This window comes from Boleophthalmus pectinirostris, unplaced genomic scaffold (assembly GCF_026225935.1).
Source record: "Boleophthalmus pectinirostris isolate CB_2022bp ecotype Guang Dong unplaced genomic scaffold, ASM2622593v1 HiC_scaffold_4, whole genome shotgun sequence".
Lineage (NCBI taxonomy): Eukaryota > Metazoa > Chordata > Actinopteri > Gobiiformes > Gobiidae > Boleophthalmus > Boleophthalmus pectinirostris.
Window position 1 is genome coordinate 29,019,233 of NW_026571353.1, and position 14,802 is coordinate 29,034,034.

General features: G+C 37.8%; 2 protein-coding genes across 2 annotated transcripts in view; one reads left to right on the forward strand and one right to left on the reverse strand.

The window, feature by feature from the left end:
* Positions 1 to 8,296, reverse strand: part of dock8 (dedicator of cytokinesis 8) — a 176,461-nt gene extending 168,165 nt beyond the window's left edge. Inside the window, exon 1 of the mRNA XM_055161427.1 lies at positions 8,069 to 8,296. Within this exon, the coding sequence (XP_055017402.1) occupies positions 8,069 to 8,121 (53 nt within the window). The 5' untranslated portion in view covers positions 8,122 to 8,296. The remainder of the gene's footprint in view (positions 1 to 8,068) is intronic.
* Positions 8,297 to 10,394: 2,098 nt separating this feature from the next.
* Positions 10,395 to 14,802, forward strand: part of cbwd (COBW domain containing) — a 40,973-nt gene continuing 36,565 nt past the window's right edge. The window contains exons 1-2 of the mRNA XM_020932333.2: positions 10,395 to 10,552; positions 12,104 to 12,211. Coding sequence (XP_020787992.1) covers positions 12,112 to 12,211 — 100 coding nt within the window. The 5' untranslated portion in view covers positions 10,395 to 10,552; positions 12,104 to 12,111. The remainder of the gene's footprint in view (positions 10,553 to 12,103; positions 12,212 to 14,802) is intronic.

Genomic DNA, 14,802 nt, shown 5'->3' on the forward strand with positions numbered 1-14,802 from the left:
GGACACGCCTCTGAAAAAGCTCCATAGTGCATCTTCAGAAGAGTCTAATCTGCACTTATTATTTACAACTACAGTGCCCTACTACTCACACTCTCCCTCTGCCCCTGACACCCAATATCTCATCTCCCAAAGGCCCACCAGCAGCACCCGCCCAGAGGCAGAGCAGATGTCTTTAGGCTGCACCCAGAGGAAATCACATGACACCCAATCTGCACCCGGAGGAGATCACATGACACCCAATCCGGACACGGCTGCTGCTCGAGAGTCTGCACCACGAGTGAGGCCCGCGCACCCACAGCTGTCCCCACACCTGTTCACAAAGCCTCACACGGACACAGGGAGATTATCAATGACCTCGTGGTGGGTGGGATATCGCCAAGAGAAAGTCACCTTTTTTATTTTAGAATATTGAATAAATCATTAAAGACGGGGCATTTTACTTCTCTGGGGTTTTAACTCCTAACACATAATTTATAGATTAGGGCCCGACCGATATGGATTTTGTTGTGGCCGATATGACACCGATAAAATGGGAGTTGGAGCTGCTGATGGCCAATATAATCACCGATATATTTAGTGATGTAAAAATTCAGTATAAATCTTGAATTTTAAAAAAACTTAGGTTTGGCTCTAGTGGATTTTAAATTGGGTTTATTTAAGCAACATGTATTGTTATTCTGACTCTTTACGTCATATTTAAAAACTGTAGGTTGGCCTAATAGCATTTTTGCATCATATCCTAGCCAGTAAAGAAGGTAAACTACCGCTATCAGCCTTTAGCCATAATTATATGCGTAAATGTCGCTCATTCACACCTCTATTCACAGCTCTAGTCACAGCTCATTTACATATCAATGCTGGTCCAGTAACATAATATCAATCAGTCAATATAGTCACTTTACAATAGGTCAATAGAAAACAGTCTGTTCATGTGCGGGAGCTACAGCAGCTAATCACTAACCAATGCGAAAGAACCAAAACTAGCTTCAGAGTCGACACATTTCCAACACTCAGCGCTCACACAGGCTCCTCCTCACATCACAAGTCTGCACTAATAAATGTCCTTTTAATCCAGACTCAAACCGATTGTTCGTAAAAAGAATATAATCTCAGTGTTTGGATCTGTGTCTGCGGATGTAAACAAGCGCACGTGAGTGACGTGACTCTGTGGTGTGTTCGCGGACAGTACGGACACAGACACACACAAATGACTCCACAGATAAATATTGATGCGGAGCCACATATTAGGACATTCATCTGTCTGTAAATTGGATTAAATGAACAGAATGTAGAGAGTCTAAGATTTATAATGAGGTATAACATGCCCACGTGAAATATCGGCCCATATCGGCAAGATTTAGGCCGATAACCAATATGTTTCCAAGTGCCCATATTCAGTCAATAATATCGGCCAACCAATATATCAGTCGGGCCCTATTATAGATCACATTATTACATTTTATTAGACCTTAAACAAACAGTCTTACTACTGGTGGTTTTCCAGTCTCCACAGATCTGACTAGTAACTGACCGGCTTGGCTAAATGTAGATATATTTAATGCCATACTGTGAAAGGAAGAAGTGTCAGACCCTCCACCTGAAAATGCAGTGGAAAAATCTTTCAGGTTAGGATATTAAAAGATTTCTGCACATGTTTGTGTAATCTGAGTCCATTTCCTTCTTGTGCAACACTTAAACCTCAGCCAAGACATTTACTGGTATGCAAATTTCTGACGGATTGCAAAAATATCATAATAAGTCTCTCGGCTGGCCTGGAAAAGTCTTGGGGTCCCACCGGAGGAGCTGGAGGAGGTGTCTGAGGTGAGGGAAGTGTGAGAGTCCCTGCTTAGACTGTTGACCCTGTGGCCCGGTCCCAGATAAGCAAAAGAACATAGATGGAAGCAAAAATATCACCCGATTATCAATAAAACCACCCCTATCATCATCACATTTTAGGCTGCGTTCACATCTGTACTACATTAAAATTGTGATTAAAAGACTAGACAAATAGAACCTTCAGGACTTTGAGCTGGACAAATCCTTCAAAATTAAGAATAGTACAATGAAAGACACATGAACTGGATTCAAACAGAAGTGAAACCACAGACAGAAAAGGTCCACCCTTCACAAGTTTCCTTCATTCGGAATAAAAAGAGGAACTCACCACACGGATATGAAGGAACTATCATGACAACGGCGCCATGGTAAACGTTTTTCCACCAAGCTTCCTCTATAGATGGTAAAGATATTGCTATTATTTAAATGTCATTGGACTAGGGTTGTTAAAAAAATCGAAAATCAGACACTAATCGATGCTAAAACGAGTCTCGAAACTGGAAAACTTAATGATGTTAAGAAAGTACTATGATTTAATGCTGAAAATCACATTCTATTGTCTAAATAAAGAGTGTTTTTAGCATCACTGTGGTATCATTATTAAGTATCAAATAGTATAATGTAAAAATGTAACAATATCCAAATTTCTCGGTACGATATTATCACGATATGCATCTCACGATACGATATTTATTGCGATATTTTGAAGAGGCTGATATAATTGTAGATAGGACACTTTTTTGCTTATAAAATACCTTGACAAGACTTTGGTGTGAATTATTTCTGTCATAATCCCAAGAATTTAAGTAAAAAACATATTTCTTCATGTTGTCTGCACTGAAATGAATCATGGGATATGTAGTTCCCTATGTTTATAAGCTGTTGCTACTATAAACCCATGCATTTAAGCAGAGGAACTCGTGATTCGATATATTGCGAGACTTTTGACGAGACGATATCACGATATTTCGGTTATTGTTACATCTCTAGTATAATGTAATAGCATCATTGTGAGTAAAATGACTAAGCAAACTGGTCAACAATGACTCAAAACTCAATTATCGAGTCTTACTGGACAAAAGACATACTGCAAAAGAAAATTTCAGGTATAAATGTGTGAATTCACTCTCATATTTCACTCCAAGTCTTCTCTTATCTGCTGTTGTCCACATAAATCCTTTATAATTGCAATAAAATAATTAGTTGAGTGATAAAAATGTAAGTTGACCAAGACACCACTGACTGATTAATAAACTAAACGACTAAAAGACTACACAAAGAAGTTAAAACATCTTTGAACACAAACAAATATGAAATACTACGCACTAAAAGCACCATGAATTACTTTATTATTAGCGTTATGAGGCTCTGAACAGTTTGCATTCGTAGTCCAGCGTATGCCCTGTTACTGCTGCCTCATCTCAGACTGCGACCCATAGTTATCCGCCTCCTTCAGTCAGCAGCTTTGTGTCACTCCTCCATTAGACTCTGTGACGTCTGAGCGCCATAAAACACATATTTAACAAGTCTATTGTGGCGTGCTACTGCAGACACAAACACACAGCAGTAGTACGCTTATGTTATGAGTGAATAATAAGTTATAATTAAACTTCAGCAATGAGGCAGCAATGGAGCTCAAGAGCGACCGCCAGCTCAGACTCCGGAAGTAAATTTTCCATTAATTTTTCTCATAGAGTTTTCCAAAAAAATATAATATTAAGAGTTTAAAGACAACTAATATTTATAACACAATAGTTTCAAGTCCAAAAAGCACATTTAAAATGCAAGATTCAGTGAAATTGCGATTTCTAAAGGTTCAGAAACAGATTTTAGATCAAATTATAGGTCCATGGTCATTTGTTACCACATGCTTTCAAACTTAACATATTTTTTGGGAACGTCTGTGAGAAAAATCAATGCGAAATTTACTTCTGGAACTGAGTCACTGTTGAACTCCATGGTTCAGTGGTAGAGTTGGACAATATGACAACGTTTTTTAAAGCTGTAGTCGACTTAAGAAATTCTTGGACGACTAAAAACATGTCCAGCAGATTGATTTGTCGACCAAAAAGGGAAAACTATTACGTATTTCTATATATCTGATCCAAACTGAGCTCACAAAACTACACCTGCACAGGAGTTCATCCAAAAACTACTATGTATGCAGAAAAAAACACGTAGGATTTACTTCAAATTTTCAGCTAATCCACTCCCTACTTTCTCCTTTTTGATTTTGTGCAAATAAATACTTATAATTTCAATAAAATACTTAGTCAACTAATACAAATTTTGGTCAACTCAAACACCATGGACCGATTGATGAACTTAACGACTAAACGAGCGCAGACATAACAACATGATCTGTCTTTGTATTCTCCACATATGGATCAATCAAGATTTTAGATTAAACTGTTTTTAAAACGGCTGTCAGTATTAATGCTCTCAACAATAACAAAACAAGCTTATAACAATATGGGCAACAATAATACGGGCTTTCACTCATTGTCAAAACAGTCCTTTCTTCAAAGACTGAAGTCTTGGCTGTAGATCTCTCAGTTAAGAAGACCAAAGCTGATCACTGACAGTTAGAAATGACTGCATCTCATTCTCTGCTCTACTCACTGATTAGAGGAACGTTTGCCCGCTAATCCAAAAGTCAATGGTGCAATTCCTGCTTCAACTGGTGCATGCAGTCAATGTGTCAACAGGCAAGGCATTTCATCTAGTACAAAAGTCAGTGATTGATGGTGGTTGGAGCAGCAGATAGGACACACTCACTCTGGCATGTTCAGCCACATTTCTGTCAGTCTACCCCAGGACAGCTGTGGCTTCAAAATCATTTACCATCACACAACATGAGAAGGGAACAGTGTTGGGAAGGTCACCTTTAAAATGTATTCCCCTACAGATTACAGATTACATACCCCAAAATGTAGCTTGTAACGTAATCCATTAAATTACTTAAAGTGAGTAATGTAATCTGAATACTTTGCATTACTTGATTTGCTGTAGAGAAGCAAAGATGAGGAAATCATAACATAAGATGTTTTATCTGCTAAAAGACAATAAAAAGCCCAGACTTTACTTAACCAAATAAAAAATATTATTGATAGAAGAAGTTTAGTCTTGTTAAATCCTGTTTGAGACATAGTTTAGACCTGGTTTTAGTCCTGGTTTAGTCCTAGTTTAGATCTAGTTTAGACCTAGTTTAGACCTAGTTTAGACCTGGGTTTAGAACTGGTTTGTCCTGGTTTAGTCCTGATTTAGACCTGGTTTTAGACCAGGTTTAGTCCTGGTTTAGACCTAGTTTAGACCTAGTTTAGACCTAGTTTAGACCTATGTTTAGACCTGGATTAGGCCTATGTTTAGACCTGGTTTAGTCCTGGTTTAGTCCTGGTTTAGTCCTGGTTTAGTCCTGGTTTAGTCCTGGTTTAGACCTAGTTTAGACCTAGTTTAGACCTTGTTTAGACCTATGTTTAGACCTGGTTTAGACCTGGTTTAGACCTGGTTTAGTGTCCAGCAATGAGTGGAATTACCAAAAAAAAAAAAAAAAAAAAGGGATATTGTCCAAAATGTGAAAAAAGGAAAATACCGCCGTGTAATCCATTTATTTTAACCAAGTAACTGTAATCCAATTACCACTCACTGAAACAGTAACTGTAACTGAATACAGTTACTCATAATTTGTACTCTGATTACATAACTCTGGTACATGTAATCTGTTACTCCCCAACACTGGAAGGGAATAATTATTATAATACATATTTTATATTTATAACCTTTCTTAACACCCAAGGACACTTTCCAAAGAACAATCAAAGTGTCCAGATGAAATAAAATCAATGATAAACGCAATTTTATACTTTTATTAAAGGGCGTAATACGAGAAATATGTTTTCTTATCTAATTTAATGTTTCCTCATCACAAACATGGATGGAGTTGTGTTTTGTTTCATTCACTCATTTTTAAAACACACAAAACCTGAATATTTAGGCTGTGTTCTTCTCTCAAACTCAAAACACTCAGTTCCACCTTGTGATGTCATGTGATACAGGAAGTGTATTTCTGTAATACAGGAAGTGCTCCATTGTGTTTTTAAACTACATACACCACACTCCAGAGGTGGGGACTTACAAGCTGTGACTTGGACTCAAGCCAGACTTGAGTTACTATTTTTACGACTTGAGACTTGACTTGATAAAATGGACAAAGACTTGGGACTCGACTTAGGCTTTAAGGTCAGTGACTTGATACTTGACTCAGACTTGAGGTCTGTGACTTGAGAAGACTTGAAAAGCACTTTTAAATCTGAATTCTTTCTATTCTGACCATAATGATTCACACTAAGATCTTGTCAAAACTTTTAAAAAGGAAAAAATACTAAATTAATTTCTACAACTCTTACATACTCTATAATTGCTCATATATAAATATACTATGACTTTTTAAGTACAATTTAGTTTAAAATTCATATAAATTGCAAAAACCTAAGCTATATTATATTTGGTACTATGGTTTAAAGACTTGAAATGATTTAAAGCTCAAAGCAGATGACTTGGACTTGGACTTATGGGCCAGTGACTAGAGACTCGACTTGGACTTGCCTGTATTTGACTTGGGACTTGACTCGGACTTAAGGTCAGAGACTTGAAACTTACTTGAGACTTGCAAAACAACGACTTAGTCCCACTTCTGCTACACTCGCTTGAATCATTTTGATACTTTCAGCCTGAATCTCTCCTGAAGTAAAAGTAAAATGTACATAGCTTTTAACTTGAAAACTACCACTACACGACTTTATAAAATGGAACAGAGGATTTTGAGCTTTAGAGATGAAGACAGACTAATAATAAAGTGTTACTCAAACATGTGTGAATGAAACAAAACACAACTCCAGGCCTGTTTTTGATGAGGTAACAACATTATAACAGGGCTAAAATCTCACAAGACTATTGCGTAATATATGAAAACTGTAATATTTGCGGGTCCTTTGTTGTAACTTGAACACACTTGAATCATTTCACATTGACACTGAGAGCCTGCTTAAGCACTGATTCACTCTTCTTCTCCTCCTCTCCTTAATAACGCCGTATATATAGCCCTGTCATATTTGTTTTACTAAGCACTACAGAAGCAGAGTTGACAATAGACTTCCATGCGCATACTTCCTCCACGGCCCACACCTGGCCAGTGTCACAGGAACTAAGACCACACATTTATAACAAATATGAGGCATTCACACTGACTGCACAGGAAATGCTCGCGTTAGTAACAGTAGATATAGATTCTGTATCCTCACCAGAGAGGAAATGACACTTGGAAACAATGAAGAAATATTAGGTTACATCTGGGGCGTATGTACATAGGCGAAATTGGCGAATCAGACTGAAATGTGAGCTTTAAGCCAAGTTATAATGTTGTTGCCTTACGTGTTTGAGAAGCTTTTTTTTTTATATTATTAGTCTGTCTACATGTCCAAAGCTCAAAATGCTGCATGCAGTGGTAGTTTTCAAGTTACTTTTTACTTTTAATTCAGTAGAAACTGACAATTGTATGTCTGAAATCATCCAAACACTGCAAAAAAACAAAACTAGACAAGTTCAGATGACTTGAATTAAGAACGTTTCATCATGATTAAAGTTAATTTCACTTGATAAGTACAATTATCTACCAATAGAAGAGGACTTTTTGTATTTAAAATATGAAAATACATCTTGCTACACTTAAAATAAGAAAAAAGACAACGATTTTAGCTCAATATTGTTGTTTTTTTTTTGTTTTTTTTTTCTAGTGAATGATTCCAGTGAAGGTGCATGGAGTTTAAAAACACAGTGGAGTGACACAGTGGAACAAGACATCACAAGGTGGAAGAGTGTTTTGAGTTTGAGAGAAGATTTCAGCCTAAAAATGCAGGATTTGTGTGTTAAATATGTATGAATGAAACAAAACACAACTCCAGCTACGTTTTTGATGAAGAAACAACATTATAACATAACAGAAAATCGATTACAACGCCAGAAAATCGCGTAAAAATAGTCCCTTTAAGAGTTGCACTGTTCAAGACTTGAGGCTATTCTTAAATGGGACAGAGAGTGAACTAACCTGGAGCATTAACATTCAGGACATGTGTCTGCCTGCTCCCCTCTGGAATCCCGCTGTCAAGACAAGCCTCCAACAACCACGAGCGCAACTTTCACTCCAAAACCGCGCACGTTTTACGCAATTTCTTACCTGTTGATTTTGAGAGCGAACGCGCGTCTCTCCGCCGTGCCAAGAGAAGACATAACTCCTAAAATCCTCCTACGGTCTCCCCTCCGCTGTCTGTCACGGGCGCGCGGCTCCTGTCATGTCAACATTCATTTGGAGAGTGACGGCGGCGCGGCAGCAGCTTTCCTGGGTGTAAACTTCCGCATTTGATTTGAGCCATCCCCGAGAGAGCTGCGGGGCTGCTCCTGCTTCAGACGGAGCAGAGGGGCAGAGAGCAGAGAGCAGACACCGGCACGAGGCGAGGAAGGGAGGGAAGGAGGGAGGGAGGGAAGGAAGAGAGATCAGAGGAGAGAGAGAGAGAGAGATAGGCCGTGCGCGCTCCCTCGCTGCCAAAAAGTGCACCGAAGCCTTTTTTGTTTTAACGCATCAGTGAATACTAGGTGTGGGACCCTGAACCCAGTTTTGTAGTTTTTTCATTACTGAGATACTTATTCTTATTTAGTTTGATTTAATATTTACTTACTTACATGTTTTTTGGTAATGTTTTATAGTTAACATGATTATTTGTTGATTATTTCTTTAAAAAAAAATTGATCTATTTACATTTTTCTTTCAATTAATTATTGCTAATGTTAATCATAAGTTTACTTGTAATTAAGTAGTGTTTAATTTTTGTATTATTTTGTGGTCTATGGCTCCTTATTTAAGGTTAGTGCAGGTGCATCATGGGAATGTGGAGAGGAGCCAAACAGTTTTTTGACCTCCTGTCACCTGTATGTTAAAAGTTCCCCTTTTTTGTATGTATTTGTATGTCCCAGTTATGTGAATACGCAGTAAAGTGTTTTTAACTGCACTTGGATCGCTCTCCGTGCATTCTTTTATTTTTGAGGCATTTTTAAAAGGTGAAACAAGGTGCGCAACTATGGCTTCACAAACTGTTTGGACCTTACACAAGGGATTAGGGATGTAACAATAACCAAAATATCGTGAGATCGTATCGTCAAAGTTCTCACAATAATATCGTGGACCATCACAATATAGCGAATTGACAAGTCTCTTTGCTTAAATTAAGAGTTATGATGCAGCAATAACTAAAAAAAGAACAAGGGAACTACATAGACCATGATCCTTTGCTCCATTTCAGTGTAGACTACAAGAAGAAATAACAGTTCTAAGCACTTTTAAGTCTTAGTTCTTTGGATTAAACCTTGCCAAGGCATTTAAAGAGGAAAAAAGTAGCATATTCACAGTTTTAGCTGTTTAGCCTCCACAAAATATCACAATAAATATCATACCGTGAAATGTATATCGTGAAAATATCTTACTGAGAGATTTGTATATTGTTACATCCCTAATCGTGAGCCTCCCCACCATATCATGAGTTTTCCTATGATATCGCAATAAATATTGTTTTGTGAGGTTCATAACCTTTATTATTTTTATATAGAAAAGGATATGCTGCAATAATTAGTAGATTATACATAGGGCCTAGCCCCAGACTAATTGTCATGCCCTTCCTATTTAGAATTATATTGTTCAGTTATGCTTAAATTAGGATGACCAGATGTCCCTATTTACCTGGGACAGTCGCTGTTTTGAGCCCTGTGTCTCCTGTCCAAGAAGATTTATCCAAAACCCGTGATTTGTCCCAGTTTTATCCAAGAAATATTCCTGTTTTTTGACCAAGTTGAAACCTGCCAACAGTAAAAAGAGGCATAAATTGTCATTTGTTTAGGTAAAGTGCAGAAAAGATGCTAAAATGACCAAAACACAATGAAATTGCAACTATAGTGACACATGTTTGTCATGAATGGGCCGAGTGCAGAACAGTTTTTCTTAATTAAGTAATTGTTTCACAATTTTATTATTATTATTATCAGTCATCAAAAAACAGGGGTATCCCAGTTTTTTATTTTGAAAATCTAGTCACCATATCTTAAATAATCTTATTATCAGCCTTATTTTTGAATGCAGTAGCTACAATAAATGCACTGCTGCATGTCCTATGTCATGGGTTATCCAAGTTATCACGTACACTCCACAAAGACCCTCCAGGAAGATTATTAATTCAGTACAATGTTGCAACTCATGTGCACAGTACATATGTTCAGTGTACAGGACAGAGCTGCTGTTATGATGAGTAGGATGGGGCCCTCTGGTGGTAATTGTTTGCTATCACAACACAGGTCATTCTGAACAAATACAAGATTCTGCGCGCATTTTAACCTAATTTTCTCTCCTTGGATTGTTATCAGATTTTATTATACTTCTATCACAGTTTTATCTTTTTTTTTAGTTTGTTGAACTGAAAACGGTGGAACCAAAGCATTTCGTCTCTTTTATCCACACGGAGCTGCTACAGCGTAACACCGAGTAACTCCCATGGTGCAGAGCCAGCAACATTTCTCATAAACCTTTTATCCACTCTTTTATTTTTATTGGACAATTAAAGTGACTGTTCTGAGGTGAAGCAGCAACGTCTTGGTGCAGTCGTCGTTCATTTAACAAGTAAGCACGTTAAATAATATTAAAGTATTTTGATCTGATGTCAGTGTGGAGGTTTGTATTGTATGTTTGTAGAGCTGTTATTGCTTGATACAACTTGTACTACAACTTGAACTGTGTAACTTTTGGTGTTTTTTGGAGATATATTTGCTTATCCACTTCCAAATAAACAAGCAAGTGACTACAAGTTACAGGTCAGATCAGTGGAGAGGCGACTGCACTGATAATGAGAGTGCGTGTTTTTATTGTATTTTGGGGTAATAAAAATACCTGTAATTCACTTAATGTAAGATAGATACGTTTTATGGCACACTGTAGAACATTCCAGGCAAAGCGGTAACATCTCCATGGAGACAATTAGGTGACAGACCCTCTACCTGAAAAGTTGCACCAGTTCAGCTTTAACTAAGACAAAATCTGTTACATTACCTGACATTACATGGACTCCCTGTACTCAAGAGTTACAGAGGATGTCCCAGAGGCAAAGACGTGCAACATCCACTAAACTCAGAGTTTCAGCTGCTTCTGTCTAGTCAGAGGCTTTTAGTCCCAAGACCTAGACCAGGGGTGTCAAACTCATTTTGGCCCGGGGGCTGTATCCAACCTACTTTTATCCCCAAGGGGCCGGATCAGAAAACTCATGGCATATATACCCCAAAAATAGCAATAAGTTCAAATATTTGTGCAAATCTATTACAGAAATCTTTTTAAATTGATGAACTCTTTCTTTTACAAAATATTATAATATCATGAACAACTTGAAACTTTACTTGTATGCAAATGGGAATAAGTCAGTTTTTCTTGGAAGATCCTGCACTCGGCGTCCACTTTTCTCATTTTTGACATTTTGCTGATGAGGGTCACGGTCAACAGTCAAAACGATCGTCCTTTAAGAGCGTTTGGAAAGAGACAAGTCTTCATTTGTGCTGCTCTGGTGGGAGGCGGTCAAGCACAGAGGCACTGGAGACGCTGCTATGCTGAGCGATGCAGAAAATTACCAATATTTTAATAGAAAATATAAGTAAAATATTTTAGTAGAAAATCAGCCAAGGGCCAGATTAAAGATATTTAATTAATTAATTGCAATCTATTTATCCATCAATTTTAGTACATTATCTTGGAAAAATCCTGTGTTTTTTATATATTTAGTATTTATTGTGATCTTAGCCAAGCGTGATGGATTGAATTAAATTAATTGTTTATGGAACAAAGCCATTCTGTACTTGAGCACTGTAACACTTTATTTTTTAATTGTGTTTTTATGCGTGTTTATTGGATATAATGTGGATGAATGAAATGTGAAATGTGGGACCAGCTTCTCAAATCTGCAAAACAAATTTTCCTACGGGGACAAATAAAGCAACCGAACCTATTATGACAACTAATGTTTTTTATTTATCATTTTAATAATGTTTAATGTATTGTTATCTTAATTTCCCTTTACAGCAACTGTCATAGGCTTCTTAAAAATGTTCTCTATTAATAAAATCGATCAGATAGACATTCACATGAGCTACTCTTTTAATAATTATTTAATACATTTGTGTTTTTTAGGTTCAGTTATGGATGAAGAGGATGAGTGTCCAGAGCTGGTGCCCATTGACCCGAAGCCTCCCGTGTCTTTGGGGCAAATACCCGTCACTATCATCACCGGATATCTAGGTAAAGGACTGAACGTATAACACATTATTAATGACTTATGTATTTATTTTGGGCAAGTAAGACATTCACATCCTTACACAATGGAACACACAACGTTAGTGAAATCATAAGAGAAAACAACATCAACAAAAAAATTGACCAAAACGGAGTGGGAAGAAGAAAACATATTTAGTCCCACCCCCCTCTTCTAATTTAACATGAGCTTTCTTTTGTATTTTTCAGACATTATACATTAAACTATATGAACTATTTACAAAGACGGACTCTTTTTTTAGACTGTGCATAAATATAAAAGATTCAAACTATTATTAATAGCATTTTTAGAAGTTAGTCATGCACAAAATATTTCAAATGAACATTAGTTTATGGAGTAGGCCAACCTGAAAGTGCAACAAAGGTTTGGTATCTTTCAGTTTTTTGGGGTACCAGTACTTACTTGATACCAATACCTGGTTTTTGATATCGATACCTGAACAATATATTTCTGTATTAATCATTATCTTGACAAAACAGAATCATAAGTTGGATTTATCTTTGTAGACTTACTTAGACTTAGACAAACTTCATTGATCCACAAGGGAAATGATTTAGTTTGTAGTTTTGTAGTTATTTGTTATTTTCTTCTTTCATTTATTGTGACAGTGCTTAGTAACTTTCTATACATCAAACTGTCAAATGGAAATGTATTCTGACATTGATTTTGTAAGGCAAGGCAAGGCAAGGCAAGTTTATTTGTATAGCACAATTCGTACACAAAGTAATTCAAAGTGCTTTACAGAAATACATTAAAATCATAATAAAAACAAATCAAAACATAAATAATCATGAAGATTAAAATTAAAAAAGAGAGACATAAATTGGAGAGAAGAGTGCGGAATGAAAACCTTTCAGTTATATGCACAGTTAAACAGAAATGTTTGAGCCTGGATTTAAACAGCATCACAGAAGAGGCCTGTCTCACATGTTCAGGAAGACTGTTCCAGGTTTTAGCTGCATGAACCTGAAACGCTGACTCCCCTTGTTTAGTTCTGACTCTGGGCACCAGCAGGAGGCCGGTCCCTGAGGTCCTCAGAGTGCGAGATGGTTCATATGACACTAACATGTCACAGATGTACTTTGGTGCTCGGCCATGGAGAGACTTGTACACAAGTAGAGCTGCTTTAAAGTCTATTCTCTGAGGCACAGGAAGCCAGTGCAGAGACCTGAGCACAGGACTTATGTGCTCGTACTTCCTAGTTCGAGTAAGGACCCGAGCTGCAGCATTCTGGATGTTCTGCAGCGTCTCACAGCTCGTTTGGAGAGACCAGTGAGCAGACCATTACAGTAGTCTAACCTACTGGAGACAAACGCATGGATAAGTTTCTCCAAGTCTGCTTTAGACAGTAAACCTTTGATTTTTGCTATGTTTTTAGATGGTAAAAGGCTGCAGATGTTATTGATTTTATGTGACTGTTAAAGTTCAAGTCTGAGTCCATTATTACCCGTTAGATTTCTTGCCTGATTTGAAGGTTTTAGAGCGAGAGACTGGAGGTGACTGCTGACACTGTCCCTTTGTTTCTGTGGACCAAACACTATGACTTCAGTCTTGTCAGAGTTTAGCTGGAGAAAGTTGTTTTGCATCCACACACTGATCTGTTGGATGCAGTGACCAAGTGACTCCACTGGTCCATAGTGTCCTGCTGCCAGAGAGACGTAGATCTGAGTGTCATCTGCATAATTGTGGTAGGACACATTATTGCTGCTTATTAACTGGCCTAATGGCAGCATGTAGAGATTGAACAACAGGGGGCCCAGGATTGACCCCTGAGGCACCCCACAGGTCAGGGCCATGTCATCTGAGACACAGTTTCCAATTTCAACAAAATACTTCCTGTCTTCTAGATAGGACTTGAACCAGTTTAGCATAGTACCAGAGATGCCCACCCAGTCCTCTAGTCTCTGTAAGAGGATCCCATGATCGACAGTGTCAAAAGCAGCACTCAGATCTAACAGGATCAAGACTGAGACTTTGCCTGCATCAGTGTTCAGGCGGATGTCATTTGTCACCTTGATAAGAGCAGTCTCAGTGCTGTGGTGGGCTCTAAAACCTGACTGGAAAACATCAAAGGAGTTGTTCATTTGGAGAAAGTTCGTAAGCTGTTGGTAAACAGCTTTTTCAAGGACTTTGCCAAAAAACGGCAGATTTGAGATGGGTCGGAAATTGTTCAGTACTGTGGCATCAAGACTGCTCTTCTTTAGGAGAGGCTTAATGACCGCAGTTTTCAATGCGTTTGGGAATGTTCCAGATTGAAGTGACATGTTAACTATGTGAGTGAGTGGTGAAAGTAAACTGTTGAGGACAGACTTTAGAAATCTAGTGGGTAACATGTCCAGGCAGCAAGTAGATGAACTCAGACTGGTAACGATCTCTAAAACAGTTTTGTCAGTTACAGGTGCAAAGTGATTCAGCTCTAAGTGTCTCTGTGGCTGCATGCTTGTTATTTGTGTTGTGGAATTGATGGCATTTTTGATGCCCTGAACTTTGTCATTAAAGAAAACTGCAAACTCATTACATTTAGATGTGGAAATTAGTTCTAGTGGCAGTGGAGCTG